Source organism: Hylobates moloch, unplaced genomic scaffold (genome assembly GCF_009828535.3).
Source record: "Hylobates moloch isolate HMO894 unplaced genomic scaffold, HMol_V3 SCAFFOLD_18, whole genome shotgun sequence".
Classification (NCBI taxonomy): Eukaryota; Metazoa; Chordata; class Mammalia; order Primates; family Hylobatidae; genus Hylobates; species Hylobates moloch.
The window spans coordinates 33,311,843-33,336,178 of record NW_026652293.1 but is presented as its reverse complement, the minus strand read 5'-3'; the positions used below and the strand labels follow the sequence as shown (position 1 = coordinate 33,336,178).

Here is a 24,336-nt window from a genome sequence, read left to right as displayed (position 1 = left end):
CATAGCCACAGGCTGCAGGGACAGGGATAATGCTTTTATATTAGTTTTTCTATAACAAGAAAAATCAGCTTTGAGATTTTTATCATTTTTTTCCTTAGAAAAGAATAAAAAATAAAGGCACCCGGAACTTCCCTCACAGGCCTGAAGAACAAAGGTGTCTCCTAGGTGCAGCTGGGCCCTTCCTCCCTGGCTCAGCCCAGCCCCATCACTTCTGCTTCACTCCTGCTCCGAGGCCCCAGCAGCACCCAGGGGGTTCTCCCGTCCTGCCTCCGCTGGGCTTGCCCATTGGAAAAGTGCCTGTGTCCTGCCAGGGCGTGGCAGGGAGGGACTCTTAGCAGAGCGACTGCACAGCACCTGGAGGAGCAGGGTGGGCCAGGCCAGGCCAGCAGTCCTGAAGGCTCCTGTCCCCAAAGGGTGGGAAAGGAACAAAAGCCAGCTTTTGTGAGTTCCAGAGGGTGGCAGGCACCTGGCCACACAGCATGGAGATACCCTTGTGTCTTCTCCAGGGAACAGACGGACAGATGGAGGGGGCAGACGGCGAGCTGCTATGGCTGATTCTGGCTGGGGCAAGAGCTGTCTGTGGCATAGGCTTTGGAGGGCTGTTTGCACATGACTTGTGCATGTGTGTGTGTGTGTGTGTGTGGTGTGTACGCACACGCATACACATGTCAGCAGGGGGAGGGAGTGGGTGCCTGTGTGTGCCAGGGCAGGGGCAGACCCTTCCCTGCATGATTCAGAGGGCGTGGCAGCAGTAGTGGGTGTGTGACAGAGACTGTGGTGGTTTGGAGGGCAGTGTGTAACGGGCTGTGTGTGGCTGAGCTGGGTGTGTGAGGGTGTGACGTGTGTGCACATGTCTGGCCGTGGGACACGCAGTGGGAAGGGGTGGGGATATGAGACTGTGTCAGCCCGTGTCATGTGGGATGCCCCATGTGTGCGGCTGGGCGTGTCTGTGTGAGCGCGGCAGAGTGGGGGGCTCACAGCACACAGGCAGGTGCTGCAGAAAAGAGTCCGGCGGTCCATCGTCCTGTGGAACATGTCAGAGAGTCAGGGGCCAGCTCCGGGCAGACCCACCAGCCCAGGCAGCCTGAGGGGGCCTGCTGTGGGGAGCCCTGCTGGAGGGGGCTCTGGAAAGGCCAGGCTACTGTGAGTAGGGAGGGAGTGTTGGCCCTGGGAGCCCAGAGCCAGCGGGGTGCCAGAAGGCCTTTGGGTCCCACCAGCCACTCCCCAGGGCTTCTTCCAGAGCCCCACTCAACTGACCTGAGATGGGGCGGATCCTCACCCACCCCAGGACTCCACAGCCCCTCATGAGGGCTGTGGTGTCCTCAATGAATGGCCAGTCACCCTGTCGCCCACCCCAACTCTGTGTGAGGACAATGCCTCAGAGAACCAGCTCCACCTTCATACTCCCGGGCCCTGGGAGCTGGGGAAGGTGACCCCCAAGCTCAGCCTCTTGCCAGCCCCTCCACACTTACTGATACCCGACCCTGTGCACAGCCCCTTCTGGTTCCTCTTTGTCCCAGGCCCTACTTCAGTCAACACTCAACAGTGGCCCGGCAGCCCCTCCCACGGCTACGCCCTGGCCCTGTGACCCCCAGCCTGGCTCACTCCTCACCAGCTCTCCTCTCTCCTCGGACCACACAGCCGCTCCTGGCTCCTCGCCAATGTCCTTCTCTGAGTCCCTGCCCACCAGCCCTCCGATCTGCCCCTCCTTCCCTACCCAGCCTGACCCCAGGACCCACGCCTGCAGCCAGCCTCCGGCCAGCGCACTCCCTTGTTCCTTGCCCTCCTGTCCTGAACTCTTGGCTGAAAAACCCAGCTGTGGGTGGATCCACCTGTCCGTTTTCTCCACACCTTTGGTCTGCGGAGCACCTCCCTGCTGCATAGAGAAAACGGAAGACTGGAGGCATCCGGCTGACATGGCTTCACATCTGGCCACCAAGCCACCAACCTGCCTGTGACAGCAGCCACCCTGCCCTTTGTTCCACCTGCTGAAGTTTACCAGCAACTTCTACCATTCCCACAGGGGCCCTCACAGCCAGCTCTTTCCTATATCGGTAACTCCCCCTCCAGGCCAGCCTCTTCCCACCAGCACCCAAGCCAGCCCCCTCCATTACGAGGATGCATGTGTAAGATGCATGTGTGTCAGGGCATCTTCCCAGAGCCCCTCACACAGGGCTCCCCTCGAGAGGCCTTTACTTCCTGTGAGGCTCAGAAAATGAGCGCTTCCTGAACTTCACACCCCATTCCCACCTCTGCCCTCTCTCATCTCTCACAGCCAAACTTCTCAAAAGGCTGGCCTGCAGTGCCTGGACCCACTTCCCTTCCAGCTGTTCTCCTCATCCCAGCTTCCCCTACTGCTACAAAGTCACAGACAACCTCCAGGTGGAAAAACCCAGTGGGCGCTCCGCAGTGCTCAGCTCCCTCATCGCTCAGCTCCCTCAGTGCTTAGCTTCCTCAGCCCCTCAGCAGCACTGACACAGCCAAGTCCCCACTTCTAGACAGGCGTGTGCATACGCGCATCATGTGTACGTGTGTGCATGCAGGTGTGCATGTAAGAGCCTGTATACGTGGGTACGCATGGGTGTTTTGTGTGCATGTACTCACACGCATGTAACACGTGTGTGCAAGTATGTACATAGTCTAGGCATGCAAATGTGTAATGGGGTACAAGCATGTATGTGTGTCTGTGTGCATGTGCGTGGTGTGTGTGTTCTGCCTGTGTGTGGTTTGTGGATGTGCGTACATGTTGAGACGTGTGTGCATATGAATGTATGTGTGTTGGTGCATCCGTGTGCATTTGTGTGCATGTGCACATGTGGGTGCCTGTGTTACAAACATGTGCAAACGCCCTCTGCCCATGGCAGTCTGGGGTTTTCCTACCTCCTTTCCTAACTGCTCTGTCTCAGTCGCCTGCCCCGCTCACTCACTCTCCCATGGCAAGCTTCCCCAGCCCCCTGCAGCTTGAGTGATTGTTTCAAGGCTAACAATGCCTGGATCCCTCTCTCCAGACCAGACCTCACTCCTGAGCCCCGACCCACATGTCCAGTGCCCCCCGGTCACTCCTGTGACAGCACCCTCACGCTGGGTGAGAATCTTCTGGAAGGTGTGGACCTCCCGTAGGCTTCAACCTTTTACCCAGGGCCTGGTACATCCCAAGCGCTCTTATAAATTTGCTAAATGGGCGGATGAAGCAGAGGCCAGAGGGTGAAGAATGGACAGAAAGACCCTCTACCAGGGTCAGGAAGGGGAAAATGCAGGGAGCAGAAGTAGTGCTGCCCCATACAGGCCACATACCTAGGTCACATCTGCATCACCTTGTCACTATCTTGTTTCCTCCTCCTCTTCCTCCTCCTCCTCCTCTTTCTCCTCCTCCTTTTCCTTCCCCAGGCGGCCACGGTCCTTGGAAACGTCACCAAATTCAAAGTTGCCTTCAATGTCCAAGACCTGCAGGTGCTTCAGCCTCCGGAAGGCACTGTCCACCACGGAGCCCACAGCCAGCTTGTTAAACCTGTGTGAGCATCCAGGCAGTCAATGCCAGGAGCCCAACCCCCAAGGAACCCTCCCTTCCCCCGACTGGCCTCTCCAGAAGGTAACAGGGGAGGGAATGGCCCTCCGGAAAAGTGGTGCAGCAGGCGGGAAAGCCCAGGGACTGAGAGCGCAGTACATGATGGAAGGTACGGGCCGGTCAGGGCAGCTGCAGCTTGTGGTGGGGCTGGCACTGGGCCGGTCTCTGCAAAGTGAGGGGTCTCTCTCTGCGCACACTCTCACTGCTATTTTGGAAGCCACAACTTTGGGAGCTGTCTCTATGCCATCCCTGGCATTAACCCCAAGGCCTGAGGCTCCTGGGCTGCGGTAGCCAGGGGTCACCGCAGTGCCTGATGCAGAGTGGCACACAGGCAAGGCCAGCGCTGAGCCGGGCCAGGGCCACACTCAGGGGTGGAGAGGCTGTGGCTCTGATCTCAGGCCCCTCACTCTCTGTGCTTCGGCTCCCCTGCAGATGCCTGAGGCACACGTCAAGCCACCCTGATGTCATCCAGCCCCGGGCTTTCTGGGCAGCCGAGCTCGTAGGAGCACACACTCCTCATCTCTGCCCTGTCTCCTTCTCTCTGATTTGGGGGCAGGGATTGTGGGAAGTGCTGGGAAGAACCACCCTGGCTCTGCTGCATGGAAGCCCCTCGTATCTTCAGGGAGCTGCATCCCCTGAATCACTCCAAATCCCCATCTCTTAGCCCCAGAACCCAGGGAGGACCTGAACATCTGTTCCTGAGTGTGAGGCCCGGGCCCAGCCTGGATGGCTGCAGACACAGCAGTCACCCGTGCTCTCAGGGCCTCAGCTCTCTCAGCTGCAAACCGGGAAGATGCTGTCTGGCATCCTTTCTGCCACAGTAACATTCACAACACCCATGCACACTGGTTTCTAATGTTTCCAAAGCCCTTTTACAAACCTAGGAACCATATCAGGCCTAGCCAGGACTGGCCCCACCCTTGAGAGCTGAGCCGTGGTTACACAGTCAGCAGTGGAGCCGAGCTGTTCCCACGTGCATCACCTGTCCCATTGGAGCTGGGGTGGGCCCCACGGGGGTGTGTACAGTGCCGCGAGTGGGCTCCTACCTGAGGAAGATCCCCTTGAGGTTGGGCGTGGAGTCGAAGGCATTGGCGGGCACCGCACTAATCTTGTTGTTCTGCAGGTACAGGTACTCAAGTGACTCGGGGAGCCCCTCAGGGATCTCTGTGAGCTGATTCCCGGCGATGTCCAGCAGCTGCAGGGGCGACCAAGGGAGTCAGGGACTCCCACCTGTGCAAAGCACTTAACAGCTTACAAAACTCCCACCAAGCCCCCAGCCCATCTAAATCTAACAATAACCCTGTGTGGAGGAGGGGGTGTCTATAATTATCCCCACTTTCCAGATTGGGAAATAGAGGCTCAGAGAGGTTAAGTGATCTTTCCAAAGTCACATAACCTGTAAAAGGCCGTAGCCGGGTGCGCCTGACTCCAAACCCTTATTCTAATTGATGAATGTCCTACCCAGCTTCTTGTGCCTTCCCACATAAACCCACAGCCAAGATGTTTGGGTGTCACAGTCCTTCCTCCTGACACACTTGTCATTCCCATTAGACTTGGTCATTCCCAAAGACCTCAAATGTGCAGAGCCCAGGGATCCTCCAGACTGAATCTCACCCCACTGGCCCTGGATGGTGCAGTGGGAGCTGCTTGAGTGGGACTGCTCACTTATGGACCTCAGGGGCCACACGTGCAGAGGCCAGGAGCAAGGGTGTGAGACCCACAGTGACCCCAGCACAACAGCCAGACCCCAGGCCATTCTGTCTCAGATCATCACATGCCTGGCATCCAGGGGAGGGCAGTCAGGAAAGTGGGTTCCCACAGGGAGCCACTGAAGCCGCTGGCCAGCGCCTAACCTGGCAGCACCCCACCCTCCCTCCCAGGTTCTCTGATGAGTTTCCTTTTTCTTTTTCTTTTTTTTTTTAATTTGAGACAGGGTCTCACTCTGTCCTCCAGGATTGAGTGCTGTAGCGTGATCATAGCTCACTGCCAGCTCTATCTTCCTTAGGCTCAAATGATCCTCCCACCTCGGCCTCCCAGGGTGAGGTGCATGCCACTGCACCGGGCTGAATTTTTTTAATTTATTTTTTTGTAGAGATGAGGTCTCACTATGTTGCCCGGGCAGGCCTCAAACTCCTGGGCTCAAGTGATCCTCCTGCCTCAGCCTCTCTAACTGCTGAGATTCAGGTATGAGCCAGCGTACAGAGTGGATTTCTCTTTCACCCACACTGGTTCAGTTGGGGGTTTTGTTACCAAAGTGAACTATGTGCCCAGGCATCCCTGCCTAATTCTGACCATGTGGTCACAGCAGCCATATCAACTGGCCAGCCCCAGAAAGCATGAGTAGATCCCCACCTCCAGCCCTCTGCAGACTGGTGAGGTGGGCCCACAGCTCAGGCTGTCCCCTCTACCTCCCATCCCAAAGCCCAGCCTTCTCCACATACCTACTCCTGTGCCTGCAAACGGGTGAGCTTGACTCTCCCATACATACCATCCGAACTGGCCCCTGGTCCTCCTGAGCCGGGGGCCCCTACCTGCAGCCATGACCTTCCTTCCCTCCGCAGCCCTTCTCAAACCTGTATCTGCAGGTGGTGAGCTCAGCTTGGCCATACCAGCTGTACTCTGCCCCTCACTCTTGTACTTGCAGGTGGGCTGGGCTCACCCTGGCATGCCAGCCACACCCTCTGCCTGACCCACCTCCTGCCTCCCCTAAGGCCTAGCTTCGCCTTAGCCAGCATCCCTAGCAGATACCTGAAGGTGAATGAGCTCAGCCTGGCCATACCAGAGGAACCTCCCTCACCACCCAGCCCCTCTCCTCACCCTTCAGACAGGTGGACTCAGGGCAGCCATGCCAGTACCCCCCTCCATGGGCATGGCCCAGCCCCCTCCATTCCATTTACCTGCAGATGGGCGAGGTCCACCCAGGCACGGGGTCCCAGGGCCCGGCTGCGCAGTCGGTTGCTGGTGAGGTACAGCTCACGCAGCTGAGCCATGCCCGCCAGTGCCCCTCGTGCCAGGGCAGCCAGCTCATTGCGCTTGACCTTCAGCACATGGACATTTCGAGGCAGCCCAGGTGGCAGCGTGTGTAGCCGGTTCCCCGACAGGTCCAGCGAGCGCAGCAGGCGCAGCTTGCGGAAGGCGTCGCGGTGCACCTGCGGGCTGGTGATGCGGTTGTAGCTGAGGTTGAGCTCCTCCAGGAAGTAGGTGGTGGCGAAGTCTTCGCGGCCAATGCCTGTGATCTGGTTGTGCAGGATCATGAGGGTGCGCACGCGGCGAGGCAGGCCACTGGGCACGCGCTCCAGCGCGTTGTTGTACAGGTGCACCGTGTGCAGCCGCTTGAGGCCCTGGAAGGCCAGTGGGTGGATGCCCTGTGCCTGCAGCTGGTTGCTGTGCAGCAGCAGGTACTCCAGGCTGCGGATGGGGGTCAGCACATCCGCGTCCACGCTCCGGATGGCGTTCTTCTCCAAGTGCAGCAGCACCAGGCTGCGCGGCAGCCCAGCTGGGACCCGAGACAGGTTGTTGCTGGACAGATCCAGGTACTCCAGGCTGGAGAGCTTCCTGGGGCAGGGAGGGAATTAGGACGGTTGGCAAGAGCCCACATTGTGCTCGTTTCCACCACGATTCCCAAGAGATGTGGCTGGGGAATTGCCACTAGCTCCTCCCAGCTCTGCTGCTCACTGACTGTGGGCCCTCAGTCCTTGCTCCTGGGGTTGATTCAATGATATTCTGGTGTAGGAAGGATCCGGCATTTTCTGACACACAGGAGTTTACTTGAAGACCACTGTTTAACCTTTTGATAGCCTTTTATGGCTACCTGGTCCCTTATAAAAATGAAAATGTATTTGCCTTCAACAAGAATGCCTGAGTCTATATTTCGTACCAAGAAGCCAGCCTCCACCAACGCTTCTTTGCCTCACTGGAATCTTGGAAGGCCTCACTTCTACAGAGTCCTTGTTCCCAGGGACAGAAATGTCAACAGAGGCACAAGGCTTAAAGTTCCTTCTCCAGGGAAGGTGGCAGGGGACGTGCATGAGGGGCTGGGCTGGGCTGGGCTGGATGGTTGGCCCTGAAGGAGCTTCCCGGGCCCCGTGGTCACGCCAAGGACCTGGTGAGACAAGGACTCACCAGAAGGTCTCGTTGTCCAGGCCCTCGTCCGTCAGGTAGTTGTTCTGCAGGTACAGCTCGCGCAGGCTGCTCAGCTCGCTGAAGGCTCCCGGGGGGATCTTCTCCAGCTTGTTGTTCTGGGGGATGGAAGGGAAGGGAGGAGAGTGTGAGGGAGGGCCGAGGGCAAGGTCAGGGCCTCGGGATGAGGTGTGGAGAGGAGTCTGGGAAGCCACCAGGAAGGCACCCAGACCTGAAGCAACCCAGGTGCGGGGCCACCAACACCACACACAACCCACTGGCCAGGTGCCTGGGTTTCTGCCCACTTCTCCGCAGTAGACTCCTTGCTCTCAGCCCCAGGGCCCCACTTGGGCAGCACCTGTGCCCATGTGGGCCTGAGCTCTTCCCCTGCAGGCCCCTGCCCCAGTGCCCTGGCCATGAGGTCTGCTGTGCCCCTCCTTACCCCTCCCCTGCCCACCTTGAGGTGCAGCTTGTACAGGGCAGGCGGCAGGTGCTTGGGCACGTGGCGCAGGAAGTTGCTGGACAGGATGAGGACCTCGACGTTGCTGGAGCCATTGAACATGTTGTCCGGCAGCCCGGCATCCGCCAGCTTGTTGTTGTGCAGGTACACAGACCTGGGGGGCGAGGCACAGGTCCTCACCCACCTGGGCTCCCCGGGCCCTGCGCCAGCTCACCTGGTGAGCCTCCAAACCCTTGCCCAGGCTGCTCTCCTTCCATCCAAACTCAAGGGCACAAAGTTAGAAGCACCTCAGATGTTGCCTACACAGCTGACAGAACCAAGGACCAGAAGGGGCCGTGCCCCACCACAGCTGGTCCCATAAGCTAGTGGGAGAAATAGGATTTCCTGACGCCTGGCAGAGGCCCCTCCACACCTTTCAAGGTCTCAGTTGACCCCTGACCCTTTCAGCCCTGGAGTCCTTGCCTGACTCACGGCCCCTGCATCCCTGCCTGTCAACCCCATGCAGCCTGGCTCTGAGTTCCTAGGACTTCCTAAACACAGGGCCTATCTCTGCCTGCCTCTTTGGCCCTAGTGCCAGCACAGGGCCTGTCTCAGAGGAGGTGACCCTCATCCATTCAGCAAATATATAGTTAATATATTATGTAATATAATGTATTAAATATAGATATATACATATACATATAAAAGGTGTATAAATAAATATATATACAAGATGCCAGAGCTGTTCTAGACTGAGGGCATAACAGTGGACACAACCAATGAGACAGATCCTGCCCCCGTGGAGCCAACATACTAGAAGGAGGGAAGACAAGGAACAAGGGTCATCTGTGACAGACACAGCTCAGTTTTGCTGTGTGGCCTCTCTTGAGCCTCCGTCTGTGGGATGGGGCCATGTACAGTGGTCCGGGGTCCTCAGACAGATGGAGAGAGTCAATGAGATGGCAGACGCAGGGACGGAAGGGCACTGGGGTTGTCCAGCCCCCAAACCGTCCTGGAGGCGGCTCCCCGGCAGCCCCCCACCCCGCCCGCACCACTCTGCTCTCTCGCACACCTATGCTGGGGGGCGGTTGCTCCTCCCAATGCAGCTCAGCGAAGGGCAGTTCTGCCTGTTGAAAGATGCTTCCCTTCCCCAGGGGCTGGGAAAGTGGGGACATCCTCACTGGTTCACCACAATTCCTGTAGACAACACTCTCTGTCCTCACCTCCTGGCCCGAGTTGTCCTCCTCTGTTAGGGCCCCGGGTGTCCCTCCACCACAGCCCCGATTGCAGGGCCTCCTTCGGGACCTGTCTCTGCCTCACACAGGATGGCAGCCTCCACCTCAGCCCCTCCCCTTGCCCCAGCCCGAGCCCTGACCACCCCCGACCTCTGACCTCAAGTTTGGCTTCTGGCCAAAGGTGAGCCCATAGATCTTGGTGAGATAGTTGGCAGCAAAGTCCACACTGATCAGGGCGTTTGGCAGGAAGCGGGGTGCCAAGGTCAGCTGGGAAGGGAAGAGTTGGGGCCGAAAGAGCAATGGAGGAGCAGAGGCCAGCTGTGGGTCCCACTGCCTGCTGCCCACCGGGGCCCCTTCACTGTGTCTCCCTGCAACCAGGCCATCTTTCTCAAATTGAAACCTGTCCCACCCCCTCTGCAAAAACAAAAACAAAACCTCTCTGGCTCTCCTCAGCACTCAGCTTGGCATTCAAGGCCCTCAGGACTTGTCCCCTGCCCTGCCCGTCCTCCTGGGTTCATCCTGAGTGGATAAGGGGCAGAGGCGGGTGTTGCTTTTACACCTGATCTTAGCCAGAAGGCCGAGAAGCAATGGGTGTGACTTTAAAGTTGCTCTGGCTGTTCCCAGAATGGGGGACAAGTGAGGAGGCAAGCGTCCAGGTGAGGGATGGGGCCAGTGCGGTAAGAGCTGAGGACCTCAGTGGGACTGGAGATGGTGAGGAAGCTCAGGGCCCAGAGGCACCATTTGTGGCTTGGACCAGTGGGGCTGTAGGTGGCTGGAGATGCCCCCTTACAGAGCTGGGATGACGAGGAGGACTGGGTCTGGGGGCTGTGGGCGGGAAGCTGTAACTTCCTTCCAGTGGACGTCTAGGGGAAATGTCAAGGAGGCAGGCAGACCTTTGAGTCTCAAGTCTAAGGAGCAGAAAGAGTTGGAGACAGCCACTGAACATGGCCACGATGCAGATGGGAGACAGAGTCTGGGAGGGCACAGGTCACCTCCAGAGAGTTCAGAGAGTTGGGGCTGGGACAGAGCTCTGGAGCACACCAAATATTTTGAACATGAGTACCCTTGTGCCTTCACTCATGACATTCCTTCTACTGCAGTGCCCCCCACCCTGGGGCCCCTGCCTAGAATCCTATCACCCTCCCTGCCCCTGCTCAAATAGCATCTCCTCCAGGAAGCCCTCCAGGTATGCCTTCCCCAGTGGGGACAAGCTCTTCCCCCTCTACACTCCTGTGGGCCTTGGTTTCTGTCTTCATGACCTGACGCACTCTGATGCCCTGAGTTATGGGCATGGGGTCCGTGTCTCCCCCAACCCCGACCCAGGGCCATGTCTGAGCAGCAACAGGGACCCAGCAGCCAGTCCAGAAAGGCCCTGGTGAAAGTTCATGGAACTCAGGGAAGACAATGCCTGGAGGACAGGGCAGCATACCCCCCACCCTGCCTCAAGCCCCTCACCTTGTTATTGGCCAAGTACAGGTAATTGAGGTTGGTCAGATGCTCAAACGCCTTCTCTGGGAGCCCTTCAAAGGACAGGCATCGGTCAGAGCCCTGGATGGAGGAGACGCTACAGGGAAGCACAGCAAGCGCCCACCCTCCCCCCCTACCCGCCTGCCAGGACTGGGGAGGCAGAGGCAGCTCAGATCTCCTCCCAAGCAGTCGGGGGGCCTGCCCAGCCCTGTTCTTTCTCCTTGATCACATGAGCCCAGGCTCAGAGGAGCAGGCAGTTGTCTGCTGAGAGACTGACTCCTCGCTCTGAGTGGGGATGACCCCTGAGAGGCCAGGCCAGCAGCAGAGCACCCAGCCTGACCCTTTCCTGCCAGAAAGAAGTGCTTCCCTCCAGGGGAGACCCAGAAGGTCCGAGCCCCGTCCACAGGCAGGTGGGCTGGGCTGGGAATGGCTCCACGCAGGGTGGGGCTGCGGCTCTGGGCCTCCTCACCACCTGGCTCACCCCTGCTCCATCTGGCAGATGTGTCAGGACTCAGCTGCTACCGGGAGCCCTGCCAGGCTGGCCTCTGATTCTCGTTTCTGGGCTCCAAGACCCCCACATGCTGGACCTCACCCACATATCTAACAAGAGGGAACAGTTATATAAACTGGCATGTCTCTCCATGGAACACCCTGCTGCCGCTATGTAAGATGATGGTCAATGAGAGGCTTTAGCAACACGAGAGAGGCGGCTGAGCCCACAGCTAAGAGAAACAAAGCAGGCTGTGATATCATAGCATGTGTTCAGCCGCAAGTTTAAAACACAAAGGAAAAAAGACCACCGGACTGTGGTGACGGCTGCACCACTGACTAAAACTCAGCCAATTATACCTTCAAATTGGGTAAATCTTACGGTATATAAATGATACTTCAAAAAAGCTGCTTTTTTAAAAATGGAAACAAATTTACCAAAATGTCAATAGTAGTTAATTCCAAGTGGCAAAATTATGAGAAATTTTCTCTTTCCATTTTATTTTACAAAGTTTCTATCCCAATCAGATGTTATTTTCATCATCAGGAAAAAAACGTCTTTTTAAAACGTGAGGACCCTGCAACTCTTGGGTTCTAAAGGCCCTCGGAACCGAAGATCCTGCGACAAGGTTCTGGAAGCTCAGCTTCTCTGAAGCCTCTCTCCTGCGCATCCTCCAGGTCTTAGAAACACCCGCCTGGGGTGCACGGGAGGGATCAGAAGCTGGTTGGCGTATAAGAGGTTTTCTCACTCTAGGGAGGTTCTTCAAGCAATCACTATGTCAACAGACACAGAGGTTTCCCATTTTTCACATGATGAAGATCAGGGATCCAAACTTCTTCAGAAAGCTAAAGAGGCACCATTTGTCCCATTGGAATGGCAGGCTTTGCAGCCATTGTTGCATAGGGATTATACAAATTGAAGAGCAGGGGAAATACGAAAATGTCCCTTCATCTGATCCACATGCATGTGGCAGCCCAAGCTTTTGTTATAGGAGGCATGACTGTTGGTATGGGCTAGTCCATGTATCAGGAATTCTGGGCAAATCCTAAGCCTTAGAAGGAGAGATCCTGTCTTGGTCTTGTTGGAAGAGCTTGCTTTAGTTAGACAGCTTTTTTCACTCTTATTGCCCAGACTGGAGTGCAATGGTGCGATCTCAGCTCACTGCAACCTCCGCCTCCCGAGTTCATGTGATTCTTCTGCCTCAGCCTCCTGAGTAGCTCGGATTACAGGTGCCTGTCAACACGCCAGGATAATTTTTTGTATTTTTAGTAGAGACGGGGTTTCGCCATGTTGGCCAGGCTGGTCTTGAACTCCTGACCTCAGGTGATCCACCTGCCTTGGCCTCCCAAAGTGCTGGGATTACAGGCATGAGCCACCACACCCGGCCTAGTTAGACATCTTGAAATATGTCACCTGAATGTACTTGATGGTGTTGAAATGTGCACCTTCTTAAACTATTCAGATGAAATTAGTTATAAAGAAGACAGGGACATCTAGGGAAAATGTCAAGGAGGCAGGCAGACCTTTGAGTCTCAAGTCCAAGGAGTAGAAAAGTTTGGAGACACAAGAATGGGAGGGCACTGGGGTTGTCCAGGCCAACCCTGACGTACTCCCGGCTGCTGCAGAATCTCACGTTTTGGATGTTATATAAGGGTCCTATTTGCCCCAGTTAATTTAACTTTTTTCTGCCTGTCTTGTGGACTGGCTGGCTCTTTTAGAACTCTGTCCAAAAGTGCATGGAATATAACTTGTAAAGCCTCCCACAACTGATATTATCTATGTGTGTGTTTAAACCAAATTTAGAAAGCTTACGATAGAGTTGCATAGTAACAATATTTATTAAAGAATCACAATTGTAAACATGAAAATAACTTAAGGATTCTAGTTTAGTTCTTTCATAATTGCAGAATTATATTTTTGCTGCTGTTATATTAGAATCATTTTTAAATGTCATCTTGAAATAGAATCATGTATTTTAACTCATGCAAAAGTAAGTGAACACTTTAAAAATGTGTGCACTGCTTATGTTTATTTTTTATTTATTTTATTTTTATTTTATTTTATATTATTTTATTTTTTATTCATTTTATTTTATTTTGCTTATAAACATTCAACTAAACAAATGGCCTGCAATGGAATTGATGAATGACTTATGAGCACATGCTGGTTTGGCCAGACAGTATACACAAACTTTTATATACTACAGAATATTATTACAATTGTGAAATTATCTTGTCTAACCTGAATTCCCATTCCATGGTGATAACACGGTATATGTATTGTTATTAAAGTAAGTGACTATGTCAAAAAAAAAAAGAAATACCCGTGTAGTATTCAGGCAACAATAGGGAAGCCCCTTGCCCGTGTGGAGCTGGTTCTCATGCAGCCCCACCGCCAGCCCAGCCCGGGCCTGCTCTCTTCCATCCACACCCCAAGATCCGCAGGGCCAAGCTTTCCCCCTGGGCACCCAGCATCGTTCAGGCCCCCAAGGCCCCACTTGGTGTCCCTGACCCTGGGCTCTGGGTGGCCCCTCACCTCGGGAAGTCAGGCGGTTGTTTTGCAGGTTCAGCGTCTCCAGCCGGTGCAGCCGGGAGAGCTCCTCAGGGTAGATCTTTTCCAGCTGGTTGTTCTGGGGGTTGGGGGCCACAAGGAAGCAGCATCAGCCTAGTGGGGTGTGCCCTGGACTCCGTTCCCTACCCGTAGCTCCAGTCCTAGAATCCGGTCCACCTGCTGGCCACCTCCCTTGGAATTCTCCCCCATGGCAGCAGACCCCCAGTGCCAGCTCTGGGCCAGGTCTGCATATGGGCTGTGGGTCACAGCAGTGATCACCACAGGTGTGTGGATCCTGCCTTCAGGGAGCCCACACATGGACATCTACGGGCAGTTCAAACTCAACATGCTATCTCCTCCAGGCCCGCTCCTGGAGCGTTCCCACCTTGTGACAGGCAACCGCAGCTGCTCCCCAAGCCAGAAACCACTTTTCCTTCACCTCCTTGGCCCTGCAGTCCCCTCTCCCCTTGGAATGCATGGAAAGCTGGGGCAGGTACCACCTCCTCTAGAAGCCTTCCTGGGTTGGGCTGGGGCTGGATTAGGAGGCTGCTCTGGGCCCCACATACAGTCCTTCCGTTTCCATCTGGTGCCTCTATCTGTTTAAGTTTCTGCCTTGCCACTGACTGTAAGCACAGGGCAGGGAACACCGAGCCCTGCCTCCATGCCCAGCCCCCACACAGGACCAGAGGCCCAGTGCAGGCGCCTGAGAGAGTTGATGTGTGGATGAAAGAGCAAAGGAACCGACAGTAAGAGCTGCCCTCAGTGTGGCCCTTTCTCTCAGTGGCTGCCCTGGCCTTGGGCTCCCACGGCCGCCAGCTCAGACCCACCAGTGTGGGTGACAGTAGGCAAGTCACTCTCCCACACTGGGCCTGATCACCTGTGGGAACGGGTGACGCAGCCCCTCCGTCTCCCCAGGGCTGCCTGGGCCGCACAAGGCAAGGATGGGTGCACCTGCACTCCAGGGTGCTCCCGGTCTGGACACTGTGTCCCACCTCTCAAGGTTCCAAATTCTAGCCTGTCCCTTGGCTGGAGACAGCGCTCCATCCTCCGAGGCCCCAGAGTATTCTGTCAGGTCTACTTTGCTCTGGTTTTCCTGGCCGTGTAATGGTGGCTGTGCATTCAGAGGGTCAGCTCCTGGGCAGGTCTGTGTCCATTATCAGACAGAGCTTGGCTCGACTTACTGGGCCCAGCCTGGACTCTAAGTGAGCAAAGTGGGTTTTATTGTACTATCACAGTGCTCCGTGACTGGGACATCAGGAGGGTGTCACCTGGTGCGGCCAGGGCCCCAGAAATCTGACCTGCCCCAGCACCCTGTGGTTGGGAGTGGAGAGCCGCACATATTGGAGGTTCTGGGTGAACAATTTGCTGGGAGTGTCAGGGTTCTGGGATGGGAGCCAAGGGTGTGTGGGGCAGCCCCCATGACCACGGGTGCAACGCCAACCTCACCTGCAGAGATAGGTGGTTGGTGTGTTCAGGCAGGTCCCCCGGGAACTCACGCAGGTCAATGCCGCCACAGTCCACGACGCCCTCTTGGGAACAGGCACAGTCTCGGGGGCAGCTGATCGTGGCTGGGCCAGGCCCGGGCTCCTCGGGGCTCAGGACCAGCACCGGCTCCTCCTCCGCAAATTCGTTCTCTTCGGGGCTCAGGCTGTGGCCGCCGCTTCGGCCAAATCCTGGGGCCCTCATGGCAAGCACAGGTCCCAGGTGCAGCTGTGGCGGCAGCAGCAGCAGGAGCAGCAGCGCCCGGCTCTGGGCCATGGTGCCTGCAGGGGGTGCCGAGTCAGATGCGCCTGGGCGCCAGGGCTGACGGAACCTGTGGGGTACAGTGGACACAGCTGGGGCCCTCGAAAGTCATGACGGGGACCTCCCGAGCACAAAGCAGGACCCACTCTGGACTGTCCTCAGAGCCCAGCCGATGACTGACTGCCGCCCTCCGCACCTGCCCAACCCCCAAAAGGCTGCCCTCCAGAGGTGGGAGACGAGGTAAAGCCCTGTCCTCTGGCAGGTCTGCAAAACCTTCTGCAGCCTTTATTCCGCAGGCTTGGCCCTAAGGAGTCTGTACCCCTGTTTCCTAGAAGGGGAAGCTGAGACACAACCTGGACTGTGCTGAGCCCTTGCTATCCTGGCACTGGCGGTGTGGGAAGACCCCCTGCCTCCTCCAGCAGCCACAGGCCATGGTGAGCCAGCGCCGGCAGGGTGCGTCCCCGCTCTCCAGCTCGCCATTCTCAGGTCTTCCTGACTTGGTCCTGACTCTCTTCCAACTGTCCCCTCAACTGCCCCCAGTTCTGCAGGACTATTGAATAGCTCCTCCCTCCAGGCCTTTGCACATGCTGTTCCTTCTGCCTAGAGTGCCCTTCCTCTGTCTTGTGCAATCAGCATTTTCTTTTCTAGGAACCAACTCCAGTGCTATGAACATGGGAAGAGCGGGAGCAGCGGGACGCTGAGATGCCCCGGGGCTCCCCATGACTGTGTTCACCCAGAGCTTAGCATTAGATGGGTTGGGTTTTGAATAGCAAAGGTGTCTTCTTCCCACAGAGAGCTGTGAGCAACCCTCTGTGTCTGGGTATAGGTCAAGCCCAGAGCCCAGCACAGAGAAAACATCAGCGACTACAGCTGCTGCTGCCTTCATGGCCTCCCAAGTCCCATTACTGATGTGTATCCCCTCAGCTGCCCTCCCCAGGGCCTGATGTGCTCAGTGACCACTGCCACCTGCCAGAGACCACTCCCCGGCATTGCCCCTGGGTCCGGCAAGGACGGGGTACAGGGGATGATCTCAGGCCCATAGAGGAAGATGCTGGAAGATGCCATTGTCCCAGCAGTCCCGTGGTATAGGCTTGGCTCTTGGTGGGTTCCTGGTTTCTCTTTACGGGGACTCAGACATCTCCGGGCTCTGACAAGACATGCTGGTAGCTCAGGTTCACTGACTCTCAGGTCCCACAAATCCCAGTTTGAGTCCCACCTCTGACCTTGCTGAGCCTCAGTTTCCTTGTCTGTACAATGCAGATAATACATCTAAACACACAGCTTCTGTGGAGTAAGGTAAGACGCAAAGCACCTGGCTTTTAGGTGATGAGGTGATAAGGTGATGCCATCAGGTGGTGAGGAGCTGCTGTCACCACTGCAGCAATGACACACAGTAACATGCTGCACTAAGTGAGCAGCAGGGACAGCGGCAAGGACCTGCTGTGGACGCCTCCAGCACGGGGGATATTCACTCCCAAGCTGAGTGGCCACAAGCACTGGCTCAGGCTGAGCCTCTCTCCCCGTCACCAGATCAGAAACCACGACCATAAAGCAGCTAGAAGGGTCTGGCAAGACCCCGGGCCTAGGAGGGTTTTGTAAACTGGGGAGCTTGACAATGATGTTAATGTCTGGAGCTAGCGGCCAGAGCAGCAACCTTGGCTCTGGCCTCAGCTCTGGCTCTTACGTGACTATAATCGTTTAAATGGGGATGATAACAGCACTGTCCTTATGGGAAGACTGAGAGGGGTCGGTGAAATGCATGTACTGCACATAGTAAGTGCTCAATAAACGTCAGCTTTTCCTGCCACTAATTGTCTGTTCCGTGGGCATGGTCTACACCCCTGCCACACCACTGCTCGCTCCAGAATCCTCTGCTCCTGCTCCTTTTCCTTCCCTTGTCTATATCTTGTAGATCTTGCTGGGCTTTTTTTTTTTTTTTTTTTTTTTAGACAAGGCCTCACTCTGTCACCCAGGCTGCAGTGCAGTGGTGCAATCATAGCTCACTGTAATCTTAAGCTCCTCAAGCCTCAGCCTCTCAAGCAACTGGGACTACAGGGGTGCACCACCATGCCAGCCAAATTTTTAAATTTTGTGTAAAGATGGGGTCTCTCTATGTTGCCCAGGTGGTCTCAAACTCCTGACCTCAAGTGATCCTCACATCTTTGCCTCCCAAAGTGCTGAGATTACAGGCATGAGCCACTTGGCCTGGTCCTTCGTTTGGGCTTTTTCTGACCCAATCCCAGGCCCACCTCCTCCCAGAAGATGATGCAGACATCGTAGCCGCCTCTGAGTTCCTGCTGCCCTGTGGGCTGTGGGATTCCAGATACCACTTTGTCTCACTTGGTGGCTCATCCAGTTCTCTGAAGTAAGGGCCTATTTGTGCCTGGGCCTATACTGGGCACTGGGGACACAGGTGAGGTGGAAAAGATCCCTGTCCTCCATCTGGAGGGGGCAGCAGAGCCTGGTACCAATAACCACTGCCCACCCAGACTGGGGGGGCGGGGGCCAGAGTAAAAGGGGTCCCAAGGAGTAGGAGGCCCTAGAGGAGACAGGAGGGGTGGCAGCCAGGCTTGCTTGACCCTACAGATCCACGTGGTTTATGGAGACTCAGGTCTCAGCCACTGGCCCAGCAGAGAACCAGGGAGCCCCGCACATCTGAAGCTTCCAGGCTCCAGGGATGAGTTGGCAGCAGCGAGTGGCACCCACAGCAGCCCAGCCGTACGCTCACTCCTCCATAGCCCTGCTGCCCCTGCCCCCTGACCCAACATCAGTCTACAGACCATCATTCCCACAGCACATCATAAACTCCACAGCCAGCTCAACAGCCGTCAGCCCCTTGCCCATCTGACCCCACTGTAGTCCGGGGTTCTGAGAGCGGGAGTGTGGGCACAGGCCCAGGTCCCAAATTCAATCAGGGCAGAAGGCCAAGGGGAAGAATCCAGGGGAAGGACCTCTGGTCTCACATATCCTGTGCACGCACCAGGCAGGCTGTTCTGCCTCCTCGCCTTCCGTTTGGTGTCTATAAAAATCTGTAAACTGTATCCATAAAAATATTGAATTTATATTAACATTCGGCACCGTACTGAAAATGTTATCATCACCACTTTACAACTCAGGGAGCCGAGGCCCAATGGGGTCAGCCAGTGAACAGCCATTAAGTGGCAAATCTGAGCTCCCAGCCCACGTCATATCAACAATGCTACGCTGCTCTCCTCTAGGCCAAGCCTGACAGGAAGCAGGGGACCCAGACAGAAGACTCAGAGTGGCTTCTGCCCTTCAGAGGCCTACAGCTGCACTGTCCACTCCATTAGCCACTGGCCACATGTGGCTACTGGGCACTTGAAATGTGGCTGGTCCACATTTACACACAAGTGTAAAATGTAGTGTCCATGGATTTCAAAGACGTAGTACAAAAAAAAAGTAGGATACCTTATTAATATTAATGACATCAAATCCCATTTATTGTTATATTGATTACATGATAATATTTTGAACAGGTTAAATAAATGTTACCAGTTTCATTTTACTTTTTAAAATGTGGCTTCTGGCTAGACAAGGTGGCTCATGCCTGTAACCCCAGTGTGGGAGGCTGAGACAGGTACATCACTTGAGCTCAGGAGTTTGAGACCAGCCTAGGCAAGATGGTGAAACTTCGTCTCTCTAAAAAATACAAAAAATTAGCTAAGTGAGGTGGCATGCACCTGTAGTCTCAGCTACTCAGGAGGCTGAGGTGGGAGGATCACCTGAGCCCAGGAGGTTGAGGCTGCAGTGAGCCGTGATCGCACCCCTGCACTCTAGCCTGGGTAACAGAGTGAGACGGTCTCAGAAAAAAAAAAAAAAAAAAAAAAAAAGACCTCTAGAAAATTTTGCATTGCATATGTGGCTTGCATTTGTGGCTCACATTATATTTCTATTGGACAGTGCTGGTCTGCAGCATTATGTATAAGCTGAGTATTATAATCCCATTCTAAGGGATGACTACCGGGCAAAAGGGAAATGGTCATACAAGCAAGGGGGTCAGTGTGTGCAAAGGCCCAGAGGCAAGACAGTTCACACTCACAAGACTGTCTGGTGGGGGACAGGGACTGGGAGTGATACAAAAAGGCACAGTCGCCACAAGCCCAGGCCACAAAGGAGAGACGTGAAGGGTAGGTTAGGGAGTGTGGGCCTTGTCTTTAGAAGACGAGGATCACTGAAGGGCAGGAGCGTGACACAGGCAGGTTTGTGGGTGGACGTGAGGCTGTGCAATTGGGACAGGTGAGGGCTAAGGGGCCTGCCCCTGGCAGAGAGAGAGGTGCTGGACTGCAGGAATGGAGGGAGAGGTAGGAAGGACAGACAGGGCTTGGAGAGTGGTCCCTCCAGCTTGGCCAGCCACTCTCAGGGCTGCGAGGCCCTGGGAAGGTCCAGCCATACTACCTGGTTTGCCGTGTGACCTTGGCCATACCACTGACCCATCTGAGTCTAAATTTTCCAACTTTTTTTTTTTGAGACAGGGTCTCTCTGTTACCCAGGCTGGACTGCAGTAGCACAGTCATGGCTCACTGCAGCCTTGGGCTCCTGGGCGCAAGTGGTCCTCCCACCTCAGCCTCCTGAGTAGCTGAAATTATAGGCATGTGCCACCACACCTAGCATCTGGCTAATTTTTTATTTTTAGAAATGGGGTCTCACTATGTTGCCCAGGCTGTTCTTGAACTTCTGGCCTTCTGCCTCGGCATGAGCCACTGTATCCAGCCTTGCTCTTCTAAAAATGGAGCACGATAAGCCCCCAAGGCCCCTTCTGTGTACCCAGCCATGTGGGAGGTGTGTGGGGAAGAATAGGGGAGCTCCCTGGTCTCCAGGAGTTTCAAGTCCACCTGGTGAGGAACAGCTCAAACCCCTGGACAGCAGGGCAGCTCAGCCAGCAGTGAGGGTTTCTCATGTGGAGAGCTTTAGAGACAGAAGGGCATGGGTTCCAATTCTGACTGCTGTGTAAGCCTGGATGAGCCACTTTACTGCTCCGAGCCTCTGTTTACTAGTCTAAGAAATGGAGTCGGGAGCTACTTGTGAGAATTAAATGAAATAGGCTCAGCCTGTCACTGCTGGCATCAAGTAGGTGTGACACACCAGGGGTTACTGTTACTGAGAAAGTAAGTGGGACCCACTGTCTCCCCTGACCACCACCAGGGAACCAAACCTCAAGGCCCAAAGTGTGAGGTTAAGGTAGGACTAGAAGGAAGGGAAAGGGAGCCCCAAATCAAGAGGCGGATCCTCAGCTCCCAGCACTACCTTCCTTCTCCACTCAAATTCAGTACAAATCAACTGACCACCTGCTCTGTGCTGGGCCCCAAACAGCTGCATCTTATTGACTCTAATAGAACTCCTGGGACTACGTGTTCGTCTCCCTATTCTGCAGATTTGAAGCTCAAGTACAAAGGGCTGGCATTGCTGCCCATCCCTAGAAAGCTCCTGCTCAAAGGCCCCTGCTCAGGGAAGCCTCTCCTGCCCCCTTGGCTGGCTTAGGGTGTTTCTGGGTGCTTCCACAGCAACCTTGGCCGGCTTTATCCTTCAAGTCTCAGCTGAGCCTCCCCTGTCTCCCCAGGCATGGAGTGGGTGCTGGGGAAATGTTTGCTGAATGAATGACTTTGTGAAAGGCAGAGTTGGAAAAGATCTAAAGATCTGCAATATGATCTGCTCTGACTCCCCCAGTTTGCAAATTAGTGTGTTAAAGCCAAGGCCAAGAGTAAAATGTGGGTCTTCTGACTCCTGCCCAGAGCCTTGAGTTGGCCTTGAAGACTGAGCAGGAGTTCTCCAAGTGGACGAAGGGGGAGAAACAGCCCTCCAGGCAGAGGTAGGGTGTGATCAAAAGGCAGGGGTGGGGCTAGAGGAGAGGGATGTTTGTTAAAGGAAGGGTCAACAGGGCAGGAGGCCTAGGTGGCCAAGGGCCTCCACCGCCATGCTAGTGTTGGTGACAGGGACTCATTAAGGGTTCCAAGCAGGACACGGCCAGCACTCTCATGTATGACTACACCAAGCCTAAAAGTGCCACCATTAGTAATCCCCTACCCTAGACTCAGGCAGAAGGGATAAAGTGTGCTCCCACAGATGACATGAAAACAGTCGTGTGACTCTGACATTTGTTAACTTGCACTCTAGGCTAGAGTAGACTGGGTCTTGGGCCCTAAGAGTGGACATGACGGAGCAGAACCCCCAGACCAGTCCCCACTGGTCTTTCCCAGGGCAGTCCACGGGCTCTTCTGAGTGACCTACCTCCGAATGCTGTGCGCCTGCAGAACAGCCGGCCTCCTTGCTCACCATGGGCCCTCCTGCCTCGCCGCTGCCTTCCCAGTGTGGAAGGGCATAGGGAGGGATAGGGGACGGGACCACCCAGGGGCTCTCCCGGTTCACACCAGTGGCGCCTCTTGGAGCAGGGGAGACCACAGCTTCCCCTTCCTTGGCCAGCCGGTAATCGAAGGACAGACAGGTCAGTAATTCACTCCAAGCGCTGGGTGAGCATCCTCCGCGCCTGCTGGACCAGGTCAGTCAGTGCCGCGCACCGGGGCCAGGGTGCTCGCCCCTTGCTGCCGCGCCTGCTCCTCTCCAGAGGCAGCGGCTGCCACTCCTAGCCCCAGCCCCCGAGGCTGCCAGGAGCCTCACAGCCCCGCCACCACCTCCTCTTCCACCTGACGGCGCGTCAGGTATTCCAACGCCACGATCTCGTCCCCCGCCCCAGGCCGGGCTGTGGCTCGGGGACCTGGAACTCGGGGCTTCTGCCGCATTCGCAGGAAGGCGCGGATCTCGCTCCTCGCGCTTCGCGGACCCCCACCCCTTCCTCCGTCCAGCTGTCCCGGCTGGGAAGCAGCCGCATAGACAGACAGACGGACTCCAGGCCGCCAGCTGAGACCTTTAGCTCAACTAGTGGTTGGCACTAAACTGGGGCGGCACAGTGGCCGGGGAAGCCGAGCCCCGGAGAGGACCTACCCGGCGGCCGGCGCGCCCTGGGGCCAGACCTCTGCCCCTCTCTGGGCCTCAGTTTCTCTATCTATAAAGAGGTGGAGGTTGGACTCGCTAGGGGGCCTGATGAGTTGACGTGGAAAGACGCGGGGATACTTCGGGCCCAGGCTCTCATGACAGGGGTCCCCGCCCCTACACAGTTCCACCTGTCCCCCACATTCCCTGTCGCTCGCCGGCGTCCTCCCACTCCAGCCCCCGCCCCCATCCGCCCTCAGATTCTTTCCAGATGTGCGCAGCGGGAGGGGCCTGGGGACGGGGACCAGCCTCTGCTCAGAGAGGAGAAGGCCCCTGCCTGGGTCCTGACTGCGCGGGGGTCGCACTCCAGAGGAGGAGATCTCCGGCCGTGCCCTGGGTGCAGGGTCCTACAGAGGGGGTGAGATGCGGCGGGCCCGCCCCAGGCAGCTGCTGGAGCCATCCGGAGAGGCGGGGACGTCTGAGTGCGCTGCCCGGGCTCAGACCCCGGCCCCTCGGCCCACCCCGGCCGCCAGCGCCCTGTACCTGCTGCGCCCCGGCGCCGAGCCGCGCCCCACCGGCCGAACGCGCTCCCCCAGTCTCAGCTGCGCTCCGCGGGCTCGGGCTCCTTCCATTCAAGTCAAGCAGGGCGCTCCGCGACGCAAGTTTTGTTGTGGGTTTTCTCCTCCCCGCCTCTCTCCCGCCCCCCTCCCGCAGTCCCCACCCCGCCGCGAGCATCTGCTGGACGCCGGCCTCCTTCGGACACAGGCGTAGGGTCCCCCCAGGCGCGGGCAGGAGAAATCCTGCCCCTCCCCGCGCGGGGCTTGGCTGGGCCCCACTTCCCGGGGAGGCAGAGCCGCCGCACCGACCCCTCTCAGCCCCGGCCGCCGCACCACGCCCCCCGAACCCCCACCCGGGAGACCGGGAAGGCGGGCTGTCTGGTCCGCGACGCTTCCTAGTTCCCAGCCTTCCGCACTGGAACTGGACCCCCTTTAGGCCCCGACACCTGAAAGGAGGGCTGGGGAGAGGGGTCCTTCGACCCAGTGCCTCTGAGCTGTATCTTCCTCATTACAGAGGATGTTGCAACCGCTCCAGGCACGAGTACCTTTCCGTTCACTCTCCCACCCTGGGGTCCTGGGCCGTGGCTAACGGGGCCGCCAGCCAAGACCCTGCTGGGCCTCTTCCCGGAAAAGTTCCCCACGCTCCACCCCACCCTCCACTCCCATCCCTGTTGGCCCTGGGCCCACAGCCTGGTGAGCCTCGAAGAATGGTAGATTGGGCCGGAGTCGGGGGCATGCAGATCCCAGTCACAGAGAAACAGGGCGGGTGAACAGTGAAACCTCACGCCACCATATTGCTCCCAGGAGCTGCAAATGTTTCCAAGTAAAGGAGCATTAACTACTCCCAGCTGAAGCAACACTGTTTGGCGCCAGGGGCTTCGGCGGTGGAACAGGCAATGGGGCTGGGCTTAGGTGGTACTTGGCACCTCCACTGTGTAGCAAGCCTCTTCCCCTTACCTGCTCTGGCCTGTGGGCAGGGCACCCACAGCTGCCTCACCTGGCTGCCCTCCCACTGAAGACGGAGAAGGATGCATAAGTCACACGTGGGACCGCTTGCCCAACCTTAACCTGAATGAATGAATGAATGAATGGCCCCTGTAAAGCAGCTCCAGACTTTTCACTGGCTGCCGACCCCATGGCAGCCTGGTTATACCACATGCATTATGCTCTGCTTCACAACTCTGCAAAGGAAGAACTGCTGCTGCCCCACTTTATAGAAAAGAGAT

The 24,336-nt window shown here is 56.5% G+C and overlaps 1 protein-coding gene and 1 pseudogene across 1 annotated transcript; one reads left to right on the top strand and one right to left on the bottom strand.

Moving 5' to 3' along the window:
• Positions 1–22: 22 nt before the first annotated feature.
• On the bottom strand, positions 23–23,205 carry PODN (podocan). Its single transcript, XM_032137119.2, has 11 exons — positions 23,097–23,205; positions 15,312–15,678; positions 13,851–13,944; positions 10,814–10,878; positions 9,516–9,625; positions 8,142–8,298; positions 7,688–7,803; positions 6,463–7,120; positions 4,612–4,760; positions 3,295–3,508; positions 23–1,024 (listed from the first exon to the last, which is right to left on the bottom strand). The coding sequence occupies exons 1-10, from the start codon at positions 23,183–23,185 to the stop codon at positions 3,322–3,324; spliced, it is 1,992 nt and encodes a 663-aa protein (XP_031993010.1). The 5' UTR covers positions 23,186–23,205; the 3' UTR covers positions 23–1,024; positions 3,295–3,321.
• On the top strand, positions 12,076–12,371 carry LOC116457734 (HIG1 domain family member 1A, mitochondrial-like; annotated as a pseudogene).
• Positions 23,206–24,336: the final 1,131 nt, after the last annotated feature.

Excerpts from the sequence above, each read along its gene's own strand:
- PODN (XM_032137119.2), bottom strand. The coding sequence starts at position 23,185 with ATGGAAGGAGCCCGAGCCCGCGGAGCGCAGCTGAGACTGGGGGAGCGC. Across the intron at positions 9,626-10,813 it reads TGTACTTGGCCAATAACAAG|CTGACCTTGGCACCCCGCTT; the intron begins GTGAGGGGCTTG and ends TTCCCTTCCCAG. Across the intron at positions 8,299-9,515 it reads GGCCAGAAGCCAAACTTGAG|GTCTGTGTACCTGCACAACA; the intron begins GTCAGAGGTCGG and ends CTCGCCCCCCAG.